The sequence below is a fragment of the Saccopteryx leptura genome, chromosome 12 (genome assembly GCF_036850995.1).
Source record: "Saccopteryx leptura isolate mSacLep1 chromosome 12, mSacLep1_pri_phased_curated, whole genome shotgun sequence".
Taxonomy (NCBI): Eukaryota; Metazoa; Chordata; class Mammalia; order Chiroptera; family Emballonuridae; genus Saccopteryx; species Saccopteryx leptura.
Genome location: NC_089514.1, coordinates 33,758,911 through 33,772,449, shown reverse-complemented (window position 1 = coordinate 33,772,449; position 13,539 = coordinate 33,758,911). Strand labels below are relative to the sequence as shown.

Below are 13,539 nucleotides of genomic sequence, written 5' to 3'. Positions count from 1 at the left end.
AGCCTTAGAGAAAATGAGCTTGAATCTGTGGGACTGTGGTCATGATTCGGTGTGCTTGGGGAGAGGCGGGAAAACACAGGAGAAAAAGGTCCCATCTGAGATAAGCACATTGGAAGATGATCCAAAAATTGGCAGAGGAGGCAATCTGGAAATGTTCAGCTAACAAAACTACAGTAAACAGGAAAGCAGGATACACACATGATGGGAAAGAAAGTCTGTTAGCGTTGGGGCAGGGGAATAAAAATTAACAGCTTGCTCCGCTCCAGGGCCTCTCTCTGTATGTGTAATGAGCATATTATATCACTCTTCCCTGGGGAGTCTCAAACCATGACTGATTTAGTTTTCGATTCTCAGACCACAATGTGATTGATAAACCTCTGAGTATTCTCTGCATTCTTCCATTACACTTAGTCCCTTTTGGACTGAAGCAGTATTTTATAAACTCTCTGAGTTCCCACATCTCCTATGCTGTTTAACACAGACTTGAAACTGGTTACAGTTTCAAGTGTCACAGTTAGAAAAGGACAAAGGCTTAAGGCCTAATGACAACGACAACAGCTATAATGTGAATAATAATAGTTAACAATTGTTATGTGCCAGACCCTGTTTTAGGTGTATCTTTATTTAACCCTCACAAACAACTCTATGAAGAAGCTGCTATTATTATCTTCACTTCACACATTAGGAATGTGAGGCACAATGAGGTTAAGTAACTTGCCCAAATTTACAAAATAAACTGTAAGGAGGTAGAAAGGCTGGGACTTGAGACCCTATAGTTCAGCGAGAGCAATGCCACAGTATTTGGAGCAACCCAGGGAAGCGCAGCAAATACCAAATTGGCTGTTGCTCCATAGCTAGTCCTGGCAGTGAACCAATATATCCCAGAGGAGTGCACAAAACTACTTGCGTCTCAGATGGCACTTTTTGAGAATGCAAACAAATCTATAAGAAGTTGTGCACTAAAGCCGTGATAGCCTTTGCAAAACAAGGGAACTAGCCGCCAATGCTGAGATGAAGTCTCGCCACACAAGCTGTGCTGCGAGCCACCTTTGGTGAGCTACTACTTTCCGCAGTGGCAGTGCCGCCCAGAGTGACCGGATAGGAACTGGAAATTCGGTTGATACCTATAGCCATTTTAGGGATAAGTTCTTCAAAGCCATATGGGAAAGTGGTCCATTTAAAGTAATAAAATTTAAAATGAATAAAAAAATCCTCTATTTTTCTGCACTGTAGGGTGTGGGTTGAGATTCTGTTTGCTGGTTTTGCCATGTACGTAATGTGAAGTAGGTGAATGACCAGAGTGAGATACCTCATCTCCTGGCCATATTTTGGCATTATTCTCTCTCATTGCCCCTCAAATCCATCAGACCCTTTCATTCCCTATCTAATTTCTTCCCTAGGCTGCCAAATGGATAATTCCAACCTAGTTTTGTCTGCCGTGGATCTCTTGAAGACTCCCTCACGTTTCTATGCCCGCCCAGGCAGCAGCCCTCTGGCTCCGGCGGCCTGAGCCTGCTCTCCACTCCAGGCTCACGGGTCCCTCATCCCTCAGTCCTGAGCGTCATTTCAGAGTTGATCTTCCTGTGATGAGGTGCGGTTCTGACATAATTTGGTGGCTCAAGTGTGTCCTGAACCAACAAGAATTAGAAGAAATTTACTTTGCTTTTCAGATCTTGGGACTGATTTGACTTTACTTATATAGGAGGCTATAGAAAACATGACTTGGTTGTTTGGGCCTTTGAGATGCAAAGTGCTCAGGTTCCAGTAAAAACTAATAATCTGCCTGCATTGTCCCTTCAGACCCAGATACAAAGTTCAGAGACATTTCTCTCAGAAAATGACAAGTATACTCCCAGCCTCCTTAAGATGTAGCAAGAACAATACTCTTAATTCTGCCTCATGACTCTATGTGAGGAAATAAACAGATAGATTAAAAAAAATGAAATTGTAGATGTTGTAGAAATAAAATACTCAAACGACACAAATGACAATGGGCAATTTTCACATCACTCAATGAATTGAGGATCTATTCAGCTCTTATTTACGCTATGAATTATTCTGAGTTTAACTTTAAAAAGCAAATGTGCAGGAATAAGATTCTCATGCTTGGTTTTACAGGAGAGACTCCACTTAACCAAAAAACTTCTAAGGGAAGAAACTGACTCCTGTGACGGGAAAGGGACCACGAACCCATAGGATTTCCTCACTGAAGGGTGTGAACATTGTTTTACTTTTTCCCCAACAAAGCAAACTCTAATAGAAGTAGTGCTGAGACAGCTCTGGGTTTGAATCCCATCTCTAACTACCCATAGTTCAGAGGACATGAGCCTTTAGTGTGCCTCAGTTTACTCAGTTAATAATGGAGATGATACTCACTCTTTCCTGGGGTCTTATAAGAGTTAAATGAAATGAGATTACTTTTATTAAAACCAGTTGACATTAAGAAAGAAAACTTATCAGAGTAAACCTACTGGGTCTCATTCTGCAGGTAAGACAGGACTGTCTCAGATAACAGAGGAAGATGGATCATAATCCCTTTTTTGATATATTCACACTGCAGAAATGATTAACACTGTGGGTCCATTAGAAGCCAAATTAAGCTGCTTTCCCATGCCATGCCACTGTCACACAGGATGCATGCTCTCAGCAGATTTCACGCTTTTTTGTCATTAGGTTGGCAGAGCTGTCAAACGCCAGTGTTGAAAGATGAAGCTATCTACAGATGCTTGTGTAACACAGTGAAGCAGAGAAAGCAAACTGAAAATATCCCTCAGCCGTTCATGTTGTGCTAGGTAGCTTCTGTCTGCGCTCTCAGATGCACTCTCCACCCTGCTCTCACTGGCCTGGGCCCGAGAAACGGGCCTGTGCATCCCCATCAGAGCTTCCTCGCCCTCTGGGTTCTGGCTGGGCTCAGTCATCGGGGACCATCAGTGGAGACTGGGAGATGAGAGTGAGCGAACTAGGGATAATTAAACTTTTATCATGCCATGCAGATATAGACCATGATGACATCTAGATGGCTTACTAGAGTCAATGCATAGCTATTCATAGCTGAAGTAACTGGCCCTAGCCCAGCTTGATGCCAGAATGCTGGGGGGATTAATATTTAAGTAAATTTGTAACCCATTAGTGACACACAGGGCCTAATGTACTGCTCTAGTGTACTAGTACTGTGTACACAAAGTATGGTCAGTAAACTTTCCATAGATGTTAATAAATGTTTGATTAATAGTAAGAACTCATGATTTGTTGTATAATTCTTATGTGGTTCTGACTAAATTATTTCCAGCCTTTTACCATGGCATATAACAGTTACTCCTGTAACGCCACAGCAATGATATGCCTCACTTAGTGCAAAACTCAACAGTAAAACTAAATATGATCACCTATGTAAAGAGCTGTTTAAGTCAGGAGCAGCAACATCATGTTCACTATTCACAAATCCTACATCTTTAAAATCAAGTTAAAAACAAGTAAGGTAGTGCTCACCGGGTTCATCTGCACAAGGTCTCCATTGGGAACCACTTCCACCAGGTGGATGATGACGATCAGAGAGTTCAGGATGTAAGTCAGGAACATGTGCTTATGCATGGTGACCCTTTGGCAGCTAAGGTTCCTGGGAGAAAAAGTAACAGCATTAACTAGTGCCGAAATGTTTAAGTACTTGGGGAAAAACAACCATTTTGGGAATATTTTTAATATGCCCTTTAGCACTAGATGAGAGAACATATAGAAATAAGTGAGGCTGGTCCCACTTATAAGACTCATTAGATTTTTCTACTTGATTTTTAAAAACAGTTTTGTGGTTACAGTAGCTCATAGTTTTCAGTCCTCAGGTGACTTCGTTCAACAAGTGAAAGAGTGCGTGATAAAATCACTTTTAATTATAACAAATGTGAAATTAATTGAGAAAATAACTCATAAGAGAAACCATTATGGTTTGGAGTGTGCTTCAGATGAAAAGCTGACTGACTATTCATGGATGTAACCAGGCAGAAATCGAGTGGCAAATGGAATTACAGAGCATGAAATCAGAGCCAACGTGGCCTGTGACAGAGTACCGGGTCCATGTTTTGTCCTATGACATAGCCAGACTTTAATAAGTCTCCTGTCAACCCTCTGTTCTGACATTTCTTTGAACATCATTTTATTTCTCTAATCCCAACCGGAATCAACTATGTGGTTCCTCCTCTTCACATCTTCCTGATGGTGGAGCTCAGACACAAGCAAAGAATTTGAAATTGGCTCAAATTTGATCTCATGATGAGGCATATTGTGGTCTGGATCTGACGACACCTACCCTCATTGACATAGTCACTTCCCACCTTTTGGGTGCTAAGCAATGTATTGGATTTCTTTTATTCCTTTGTCCTTCACTTCAAAAACTTGTAATATGTATTTGTGTGAATGTCCACATGAATAAAAATTAGATTCAATATCCTATTTCACTTCTTGATGCAGGTGAAGGTAGCCTATAGAATGGTTTAACAAAATTGGAATGATTGTCTTAGATAAATAAAAACCTTATATTTACCATATCTGGAACAGTTAAAAAATATTTAACATCATGTGAAAACTAACAGCATTTGGTTAAGGATGCTGATGATTAATCATAGTAGCTAGCTCTAAATAGATCTTCATGAAATAGAGTCCCAGGAATTTTGAAAAGAAAATTCTGAAGAAAGATGGAATATGAGAGTGGTCTAGGCTTATTTACAATGCTTTCCCTATATTTCCAAATCAAAGGAAAATGAATTGGCAATTATCTGTAGTAAAAAGTGAGTTTGAGTACTGAGGGCATGTGTTAGAGCACAATTTAACAATTTAAAAAGAAAGAATTTATTTATGTGAAGCATAACCAGAGGACCAGAAGTAACCTTTACATCATCCTGAACATTATTCTAACTCTGCCACTTTTACACAGTTAGGATCGTTAGTATTGCTTTTTCTTTGATTTAAAGCACTGAAAATTTATTTCTCTGTCTTGAAGAGGTCATAGAAGTTCAATGTTCTTCTTTAAAATAACAAAGCCTTTATATACATTTCTACATTTATTTTCTAGTAGTGCAGGGAACATGATTCTTATTTGTTTTAGGGTTATATAGCCCTGCCTGTTGCCTTCCTGGGCATACTCAGAATAAAATCATATTAAGATTCTGACTAATATCCCAAGACTTTTAGCAGCAAAAATATTGGCAGTCCACAGCCTCCTGTATATTCAGTAACTTTAAATTCCTCTGCAGGCCTTTTTTAGCTTGCTGGTTTGAGGAGGGTCGCTACAGGGTTATTCCTTTTATTGACCCTATAAGGCACATGTTGTGAGTTTAGAGTGAGATTTCAATGGGGTGATTGTGAATGGGCCATTAGATATCATAAGTGTAGCTAGGTGTAACTTCTTATTTTGGTTTCAGAAGATTTTATGAAATTGATTGGATTTTGCAGAATAACCTTGGAAATGTAAAATTACACAAGGGAGTGATAATTTCTGTTCAGGTTTCACATAGATGATGCCACTTAAGTGCATAAATCATGAAACCTTCCAGTGTAATGTGCTCAGTATTTGACAATTTTGGGAAAATGCTGCTGATTAAAGATAAAATCCAGTGATGGATCAGAATTACCTTTTATTTTTCACAATTACTCTCAATATTTCTGAAATGCAAATGTAAAAAAAATGTAGAGAATCAGAAATTTATTTTCAGAAAATGGTGCCCTTGATATTTTAAGTTTGCTTAAGATTAAATTAAGAACCTATATAAATATCAGATATGACTTCTTTAGGATCTGAATATTTAGCATCTCAGCATGTGTGGTTTTCATATCCTGTTTGTTACTTGCTGTGTGTGCTCTAAAGAACCAGCTATTTTATGTCTTCTCATTATTATATTATAATTATAAGTCAATACGACTTGTTTTTCCTCCCAGGATTTAAGTCATTGTTTGGTAGGTTCTTGGAATAATAACATGGAACCTTTACCACGTTAACACAGTATATTTAAGAGCTCATAGGATTGTTTCTTTTTATGAAGGAGGCATATTGCCTTTAAAGATGATATAAATCTATCTTATTTTCCTCAAAGATAGGGTTAAAAGCATATTTTAATTAATATAATTTTTCTTGCTACGTCATGACTCCCATCTGTCTCTTATGATTTGCAGGAGACCTCTCCTTCCCCTGCCTAACTTCTACAGACTTTTCCATTATTTCAGTACCTTAAACAAGGGAAAAAAAGCAGATGCTGAGAGGGTACGTACTTGAAATACGTGAAAATCGCCAGCGCAGTCACCAAAGTGGAAATGGAAATAGAGTGTCCCACAAGAGCCAGGTAGTACAGGATGAATGCGTTCTGGAATAGCAACAATAGCGGCAACAGAAACAGTTACAAAAACAAATAGGTGATGCCTGCTTGTAGAAAAGGGAAATAGTTTTATTTATTTATTTATTTTTATTTTTTTATTTTTTAAATTTTTTTTTGTATTTTTCTGAAGCTGGAAACGGGGAGAGACAGTCAGACAGACTCCCGCATGCGCCCGACCGGGATCCACCTGGCACACCCACCAGGGGCGAGCTTTGCCTACCAGGGGGCGATGCTCTGCCCCTCCAGGGCATCTCTCTGACGCGACCAGAGCCACTCTAGAGCCTGGGGCAGAGGCCAAGGAGCCATCCCCAGCGCCCAGGCCATCTTTGCTCCAATGGAGCCTTGGCTGCGGGAAGGGAAGAGAGAGACAGAGAGGAAGGAGGGGGTGGGGGTGGAGAAGCAGATGGGCGCTTCTCCTTTGTGCCCTGGCCGGGAATCAGACCCGGGTCCCCCTCACGCCAGGCCAATGCTCTACCAGTTTTATTTTTAAATATCAGTGTACATCCACTACAATTTCCCTCCTTTAAAAAACCTAGTAAAATTATAGAAAGTATTTCAGAGAATGAAATTATATTAAATTATAATAAACTGTAAGAACCAGATTGAATACTATAAGATTAAGAACCTGCATAATGTTGTGGGAAGAACATAAGACTGAGTTTATCAGAGCTGTTCTTTACTCAGGGTATTATTACTAAGGCTTTCATAAAGTCAGTTCATCTCTGTAGACCTCAGTAATCTTCACCTGTAAAATAATTTGGTTGTACTAGATGATTTTTAAAGCAATTAAATGCTGTATTTAAGAAATGCCATTAAATACTGGAATACAGAAATATTGAATGAAAAGGCTAGAGAAGAATGACCCAGATTGATACTACCCATAAGAAAACTGGTAGACTATCATATAGGTGCAGATGTTACATCAGGAAGATACAACATTTTAAATTTCTATGCACCTAATAATATAAACTCAAAACATAAAGCAAAAATGACACCTCCTACTAATCAATAGAACACAGAAAAATCAACCTATAGAAGATTTGAACAATAAGATTAACCAATTTTACTAATTCATGTATAATAAACACTGTGTCCAATAATAGCAGAATTTTTATTCTTTTAAAGTGCTGAGTCAATATTCTAAGAATATTTATCCAAAATGATATACACTAGTCAATGAAGCAAATCTCAACATATTTCAAATAATTAAAATCTTAAAGACTATCTTCACTGACCACAATAATTTAGAAATAATTAATAAGAAGATAACTTAAAAATACTCTCATATTATTGAGAATTAAGCTTTGGATCAAAGAACTCACAATAACATATCAAAACCTTTTAGATGCAGGTGAAGCTGTACATAGAGGGAAGTTTTAAGACAAAAAGGCATATGTGAAAAATGAAGAAAAATAAAGTCAATGACCTAAATTTCCAGATACATGAGTTATATAAGAATTAAATAAAACTCAAAGAATGTAAAGGAAATGAAATGGTTATGATAAAGAGAACTTGAACATGCAATTGAGTGGAATAACAAAGATAAAGCATAGTTCTTAAAAAATTAATTTCAATTACCCCTTGAAAGAGTAATCAAGAAAAAACCCCCAAGAGAAATAAAAATGTGTGTCAACACAAAGATTTATAGCCGCATTTCTCATAATAGCCAAACATTAGAAATAATTCCAGTGTCTATCAACTGTTGAATGTGATTTACCTACAGAAGAGAATACAGATACATGCTACATATCAATAAGGAGAAAGACAACTGAGGCTTAAGTGTCCATTTTCAGCAAACCAAAACGCATGTTCTAAATGGAAAAGAATGGACTATCCAGGTCATTATCTGATTTCCTTCTATATTATAGGTTAGCTTCTTGGCAACAGGTACTTTATAGTTATGCATACATTTCTATGTATAAACAATGGCCTTCTCCCTAAATACTGAAATTGGAAATAGCACCTACCTGCAGTTTCTCAGGAGTGAAAGCATTGCACATACTGTAGTTAGTCTCGGTTTCATTTTTCTCAGGATTTTTATACCAAACCCCATTTTCATCACAGTACTTTGAAACTGATTCTGTTCATGAAACAACAGTTATTACATTACCATTTCAAAATAACAAGAAGAAAAAATAATAAATTAAGGCTTAAAAATCACTCAAAAATGTTCATCACTATAGAACTTAAATGTGACTATCAGTAGAGGGTACCATGAATTCACTAGGTTATAGAGATGTCTTAATTATACAAAATATTTTAATATGTGTTGTCTCATTCTATCTCCAGCAGAGCCTTGTAAAGCAGACATTGTTACTTCTGTTTTAGAAACCACACAGAGACAGTAGAAGAGGTTATGAAATTTAAAAAGTCAATGGACAGTGGGTGAAGTAGAACTGAATACCAGGTCCATCAGACTCCAAAGTGTACTTTCTATTTTTTAATGGAGTATTATTGCTTTGTTTCTAATTTAACTGAAGTTTGGATATAGACATTTCCTGTTCCAACTGTTTCGGCCATCAGGAGTTTGTCCTCTGCCACCTGGCAAGTCTCTCAATATTTAAAGAGAGAATATGTCCATTCTAAGTCCCCGTTTACTTACAGCACACACACAGCAGGCAGTCCTCTTGGTGCCTGGAGCCTCTGCATGTGCTCAGACACTGGTATTTCCCTTTAAAATGGTCTATGTTTGGACTGCCCCATGAACAGGACAGCATGCTACCCACCCTAGATTCACATGGAGGAGTTTTTGTTTGTTTGTTTGTTTGTTTTGTTTTTTATACAGATTTTAAGCCCAGTTCTTAGAGATTCTAATTTGATTGTTCTAGAGAGGTACCAGGCATCGGCATTTAAAAAAAGCACATTCTTTCCAAAGGGTCTCAGGGTTGAGAATCATTGTCCTAAACCATCTTAGCTCTATGCCATTAATGTTGATTAAGCATTTGATTCCAAGGCCAAAGCCATGCACACCTACCTCCTTGTTAAATTTGCTTTTTACACTTTAGCACATTCTTTCTGATTTTTAGCCTCTTTTGAATTGCAATACTGTTATTCACTCTTTTGTGACTTATCGATCTTTTACCAAGCACTTTGTCTAAAATAAGATTTCTGTCATTTCATGAAACTGTCTGGTGTATTATCAAAATAGTTTTGGGTTAATGGTAAAATCTTAAAGAATTTCAGTTTGTTGAGTATAGGTATTTTTAAGATGTGCTTTTCTTTTGAAGTAGATTTGTCCCTCAGCTGAGGAAGTTCTATCTAAAAACCAGGCTGAAAAGATGGATCTATTCCTGGAAATCTCTGTTTTGCTGAGCAAAAACTGGCCTTTTAGTCAATAATTATAGCCACTTTGGCAAGAGCCTATGGCCACTTTGGAACTGGCCTTTGTAGCCTCAAATTGCAGAGCAGCTCTTTGTGGCAGTCGTGTTACCTCTAATGCAGCTGCCCAATCAAAATGAATGAAGCATCATTTATTGAAAAGAGTCAATAAAGGCCTGAAGGATTACCATCAAATAGCATTTAGTTAGAGTTTACAGGAATGTAATTCTGTGCAGGGCATGAGATGAAGCCCTTTCTCTGTTCACATCCCAACCAACTTTTTCATCAAAATGAAAATTCCTGGAAGTGACTGGCCTGAACTGGTTTTAAAAGTGGCCCCTTGTAATCCCATTTCTATGATCTCTGTCTTACTGGTGTAGAATTTAGGATCCCATCCTTGAAGAAAGCACAGAAAGCATCAAGGTAGACAAATTTCACTGCTCTAATCTGGATTCCAGAAACTTTCTTGCCTGTATTTGCCATCTGACTGCTGTTTTCTATCTTACACTGATGTCCTCACTTTCAGTCTATGGGCAGTAACCTCTTGTCATTCATAGTCAATGAGTGAAACTAACTAGATGGACTTGTTGACCCTGAAATGTGGTAGAAACTCTGACCAAACAACTCTAAACTCAAAGTTGATTTTCCATGGTCACCTAAGTGTGAAACAAACACTTATTTCAAAATGCTACTGCTAGACTGGACCAGATAATTCAGAGATCTTCTTGGCATTCTTTTTCACTGATTGGATGTTCTAACTCTGTCCATGGAACCATTTTTTGAAGGACGCGGGTGGAAGGAGGAGGATGAGCACTGTGAGATGTGGAGGGATTACTGGGTTCTGTCATATCACATTTTGTTAGAAGAGATATGGAGCTTGAGGTAGAATGACCTGCTTGCCTGGGGCCCTATTCCCACAACCATCCAGTTTCAACATCAGGAGCCCCTTAAATGCCCTCTGTAAGCTCAGGCTCAGGCTCACTCTACTGTCAGGAACAAATCTCAGCCCTTACATGGGGGGCTTACATGATGTGTCTATAGCTGGACCTGCTTACTTTGAGCATCTGGGTCTCCTTTATAACTAAGATATATACCCCCTTTCAGTATCTTAATCCCAGATTTACTCTATTCCAATGGGATAGATTTTCTATCTAGTTCCTTGGAACAAAAGTTTCCTGGCCGTGATACCCACAACCCTGCCACCAGCTACAACTTTCACTTCTCTGGAACCCGCCACCCTCCATGGTCCTTACCAGTCTCCTCTGATACTATGCTCTGCAGCCACTGGCACCACTACTTGGCTCACTGGTGGAGCTTCCCTGGCCAACCAGGGTACTGGCCACTTTCTCATCTGAACTTTCTTTGCTCTTTAAAAAATTTTCAATTTGGTGTCACTGTTTTACTTAACACACATCTGTCCACTGCTCATGTTGTACAGGAGACAGAGCTGGGTGTTAGTATAATCCATTATAAGAGTATTCGTTTTATTTTCTGAGCATATTTTAATAATCTGTTAGAACAGAAATATGGTATCTATACTTAACACCTTCTGATTTATTTTCCCTTCCATGTCATGATTTTATATAATTTTCAACATTATATGAAATTTCTATCGGCATGTTATACCAGCCCGGTATTTATAAACTCTAGATCGAGCATTTACATAAGTCACCAAAATGTGAGGCAATAAAATTTTTTAAACATCCACATATTTTTTAAAAAACATTCACAGTTAAAAAAATTGATTTAAATCTTTATTAATATTTAACATTTAAAATATATAAATAACTTGTATTCAAACTGTAATGAAATTTATGACCAGTGCACACAACTGATCAGTAATATGACTTAAAAAAATAAGGACAGCTTGTAATATTCATATGACTGGGTAATATTTTATTGATGGAAACGCTTCAGAGCATGCTAAGATCTATAGAATAGGACTAGGTAGATATAATTTATACTTGATTTTCTGTTTAGGACCATGAAATCTCTAAAGCTTCATAGCAAAATATAAAGTAAGAATAACTATTCTACCTGTTACATCGAAGTCAGGAAAATAATCCGGGCATTGCTGATGGGATGTTATTCCAGCAGGTGTATCGTCCCAGCAGAGCCATCCGTCCCAGGTGCGGTTGCAAAACGGACCTGGCCATTTAGAAAGAAATGAACATTGCTGTTGTCAAAACTGCTGAAGCCTTAGCAGGATTTAATAGTGCATAGGCAGTTATTCTGGGGCTCTTCACTTGGAAATATATTTATTTAAAAAAAATAACAGTAACAGCAGCAGCAACAAAATAAAGGCATTAACTTTACCAACTACTAATGGAAATTACATTTTTGTAATGTTTTCTCCATTTGTTCCTCAAAAGACACATGTAAAATCTCTCATCCAAAATCTTTCCTTTAAAGCATCTCTGGAAACGCTATAAGAGAACACTGATGAAAGCATATGCAAAATCACCCTTGGATGAAGCTTACCTTGAAAAAACCTATATGGTTTTGGAACATATGTATCCTTCTAACCTCTAACCTTCAAAGTGGTTGTCTGGGTGGTTCTATTCTTAATTCAAGGGTGATGCAATTATTCAGAATCCCTACTGAAGATGGATTTGCAACTAGATGGATCACACATAAACAGTCTTATTCTTTAGAATTGCACTTTATTACTGGCTAAAAATAATACACAGTTTGATCACTTTATGTATTCATCAACATTGGCTTCAAGTGCTTTCAAAATTGAATCTACCCCCAACATGAAGATTGATCTCTACAGAGATATTAGAAAGCATAAACCTCAGGTTTTGAAGGCAAGTCTCAAAATAAATAAATAAAATAACCTTTAAATAACAATTAATAGCACAAAAGTTCAACCTTCCAAGGTAACTAAGACCACGTGAAGGTGGCTGCACTCACATAGTCTCTGAAAATAGCAGTTCTGTGTTTCTATTGTTCATTTATGGTTTCTTTTGGGTAGTGAGTTGTATCTAATACCTTTCAGGTTCTTAAAAAACACTGAAACTTCTCCAGACAGAAAAATAACATCTACTTACCTTTTAATTGACTTGATTTTTTTTTGTTTAACCAAAAATGGGAACTATGAATTAAAAGTTTAATGACTGAAAGGCAAACCTTGTATCATAATGCAGTATATTTGATCAATTCTTCCCACCCCTCAAGAGTGTTGTCTTAGAATATACAAGTGTGTACAAGATCTTGTCGGGTCTTTCCAATTGATTTAGAGGAAGGAGGGGAGAGAATTTAAATGGATGTAGCAATGCTTGGCCAATCACATGCTCTGTTTTATTTTCCTGTGGGCCTTCAATAGCTAATCAAATATGCTTGGCCCTGGGAATATTTGGGCAATCTCATAGAGCATTGTAGAGAAGATGATAGATAAACAATTCTGCCTAGGTGATATCTTCTAAGTTATCTGGGAACTGGAGGTAGAAAAATAAAAGAATAGTATGAGCTACCAACCAACTGACAGGTAGGGGATGATACTGGCTAATTAACCCAAATAAGACCAGGTTTTGACAGGGTCCACCTCAGGCAAAGTCTCTGCCCACATTATTCCAGTTCCCTTCCTGTCATTTTCCAATCCCTTTCCCTCACTTAATCCTGTATTGTTTCTGCTTGCCAGGTATGAATACCGAGTTATTGTAATAATTTTGTCGTAAGTGTAGATATTAATCAAAAAGTCTTTGGATGAACTTAAGCAAAGAAACTAGGCATGTCTGCTGCATGAAAAACACATATTATAGTATAAAAACCACTGTTAAAACTGCCGGTACATTATTGTGTGTTAATTTAAAATTAGTCAATACAGTACATATTTACCAACGGAAGAAAATAAACCTTC

General features: G+C 37.6%; 1 protein-coding gene across 1 annotated transcript in view; it reads right to left on the bottom strand.

Annotated features, from left to right (window-relative positions):
- CALCR (calcitonin receptor) overlaps nt 1-13,539 on the bottom strand; it is an 85,299-nt gene that overhangs the window by 12,908 nt on the left and 58,852 nt on the right. Inside the window, exons 5-8 of the mRNA XM_066353964.1 lie at nt 11,715-11,825; nt 8,327-8,439; nt 6,256-6,347; nt 3,490-3,616 (exon numbers count right to left, since the gene is read on the bottom strand). Coding sequence (XP_066210061.1) covers nt 3,490-3,616; nt 6,256-6,347; nt 8,327-8,439; nt 11,715-11,825 — 443 coding nt within the window. The remainder of the gene's footprint in view (nt 1-3,489; nt 3,617-6,255; nt 6,348-8,326; nt 8,440-11,714; nt 11,826-13,539) is intronic.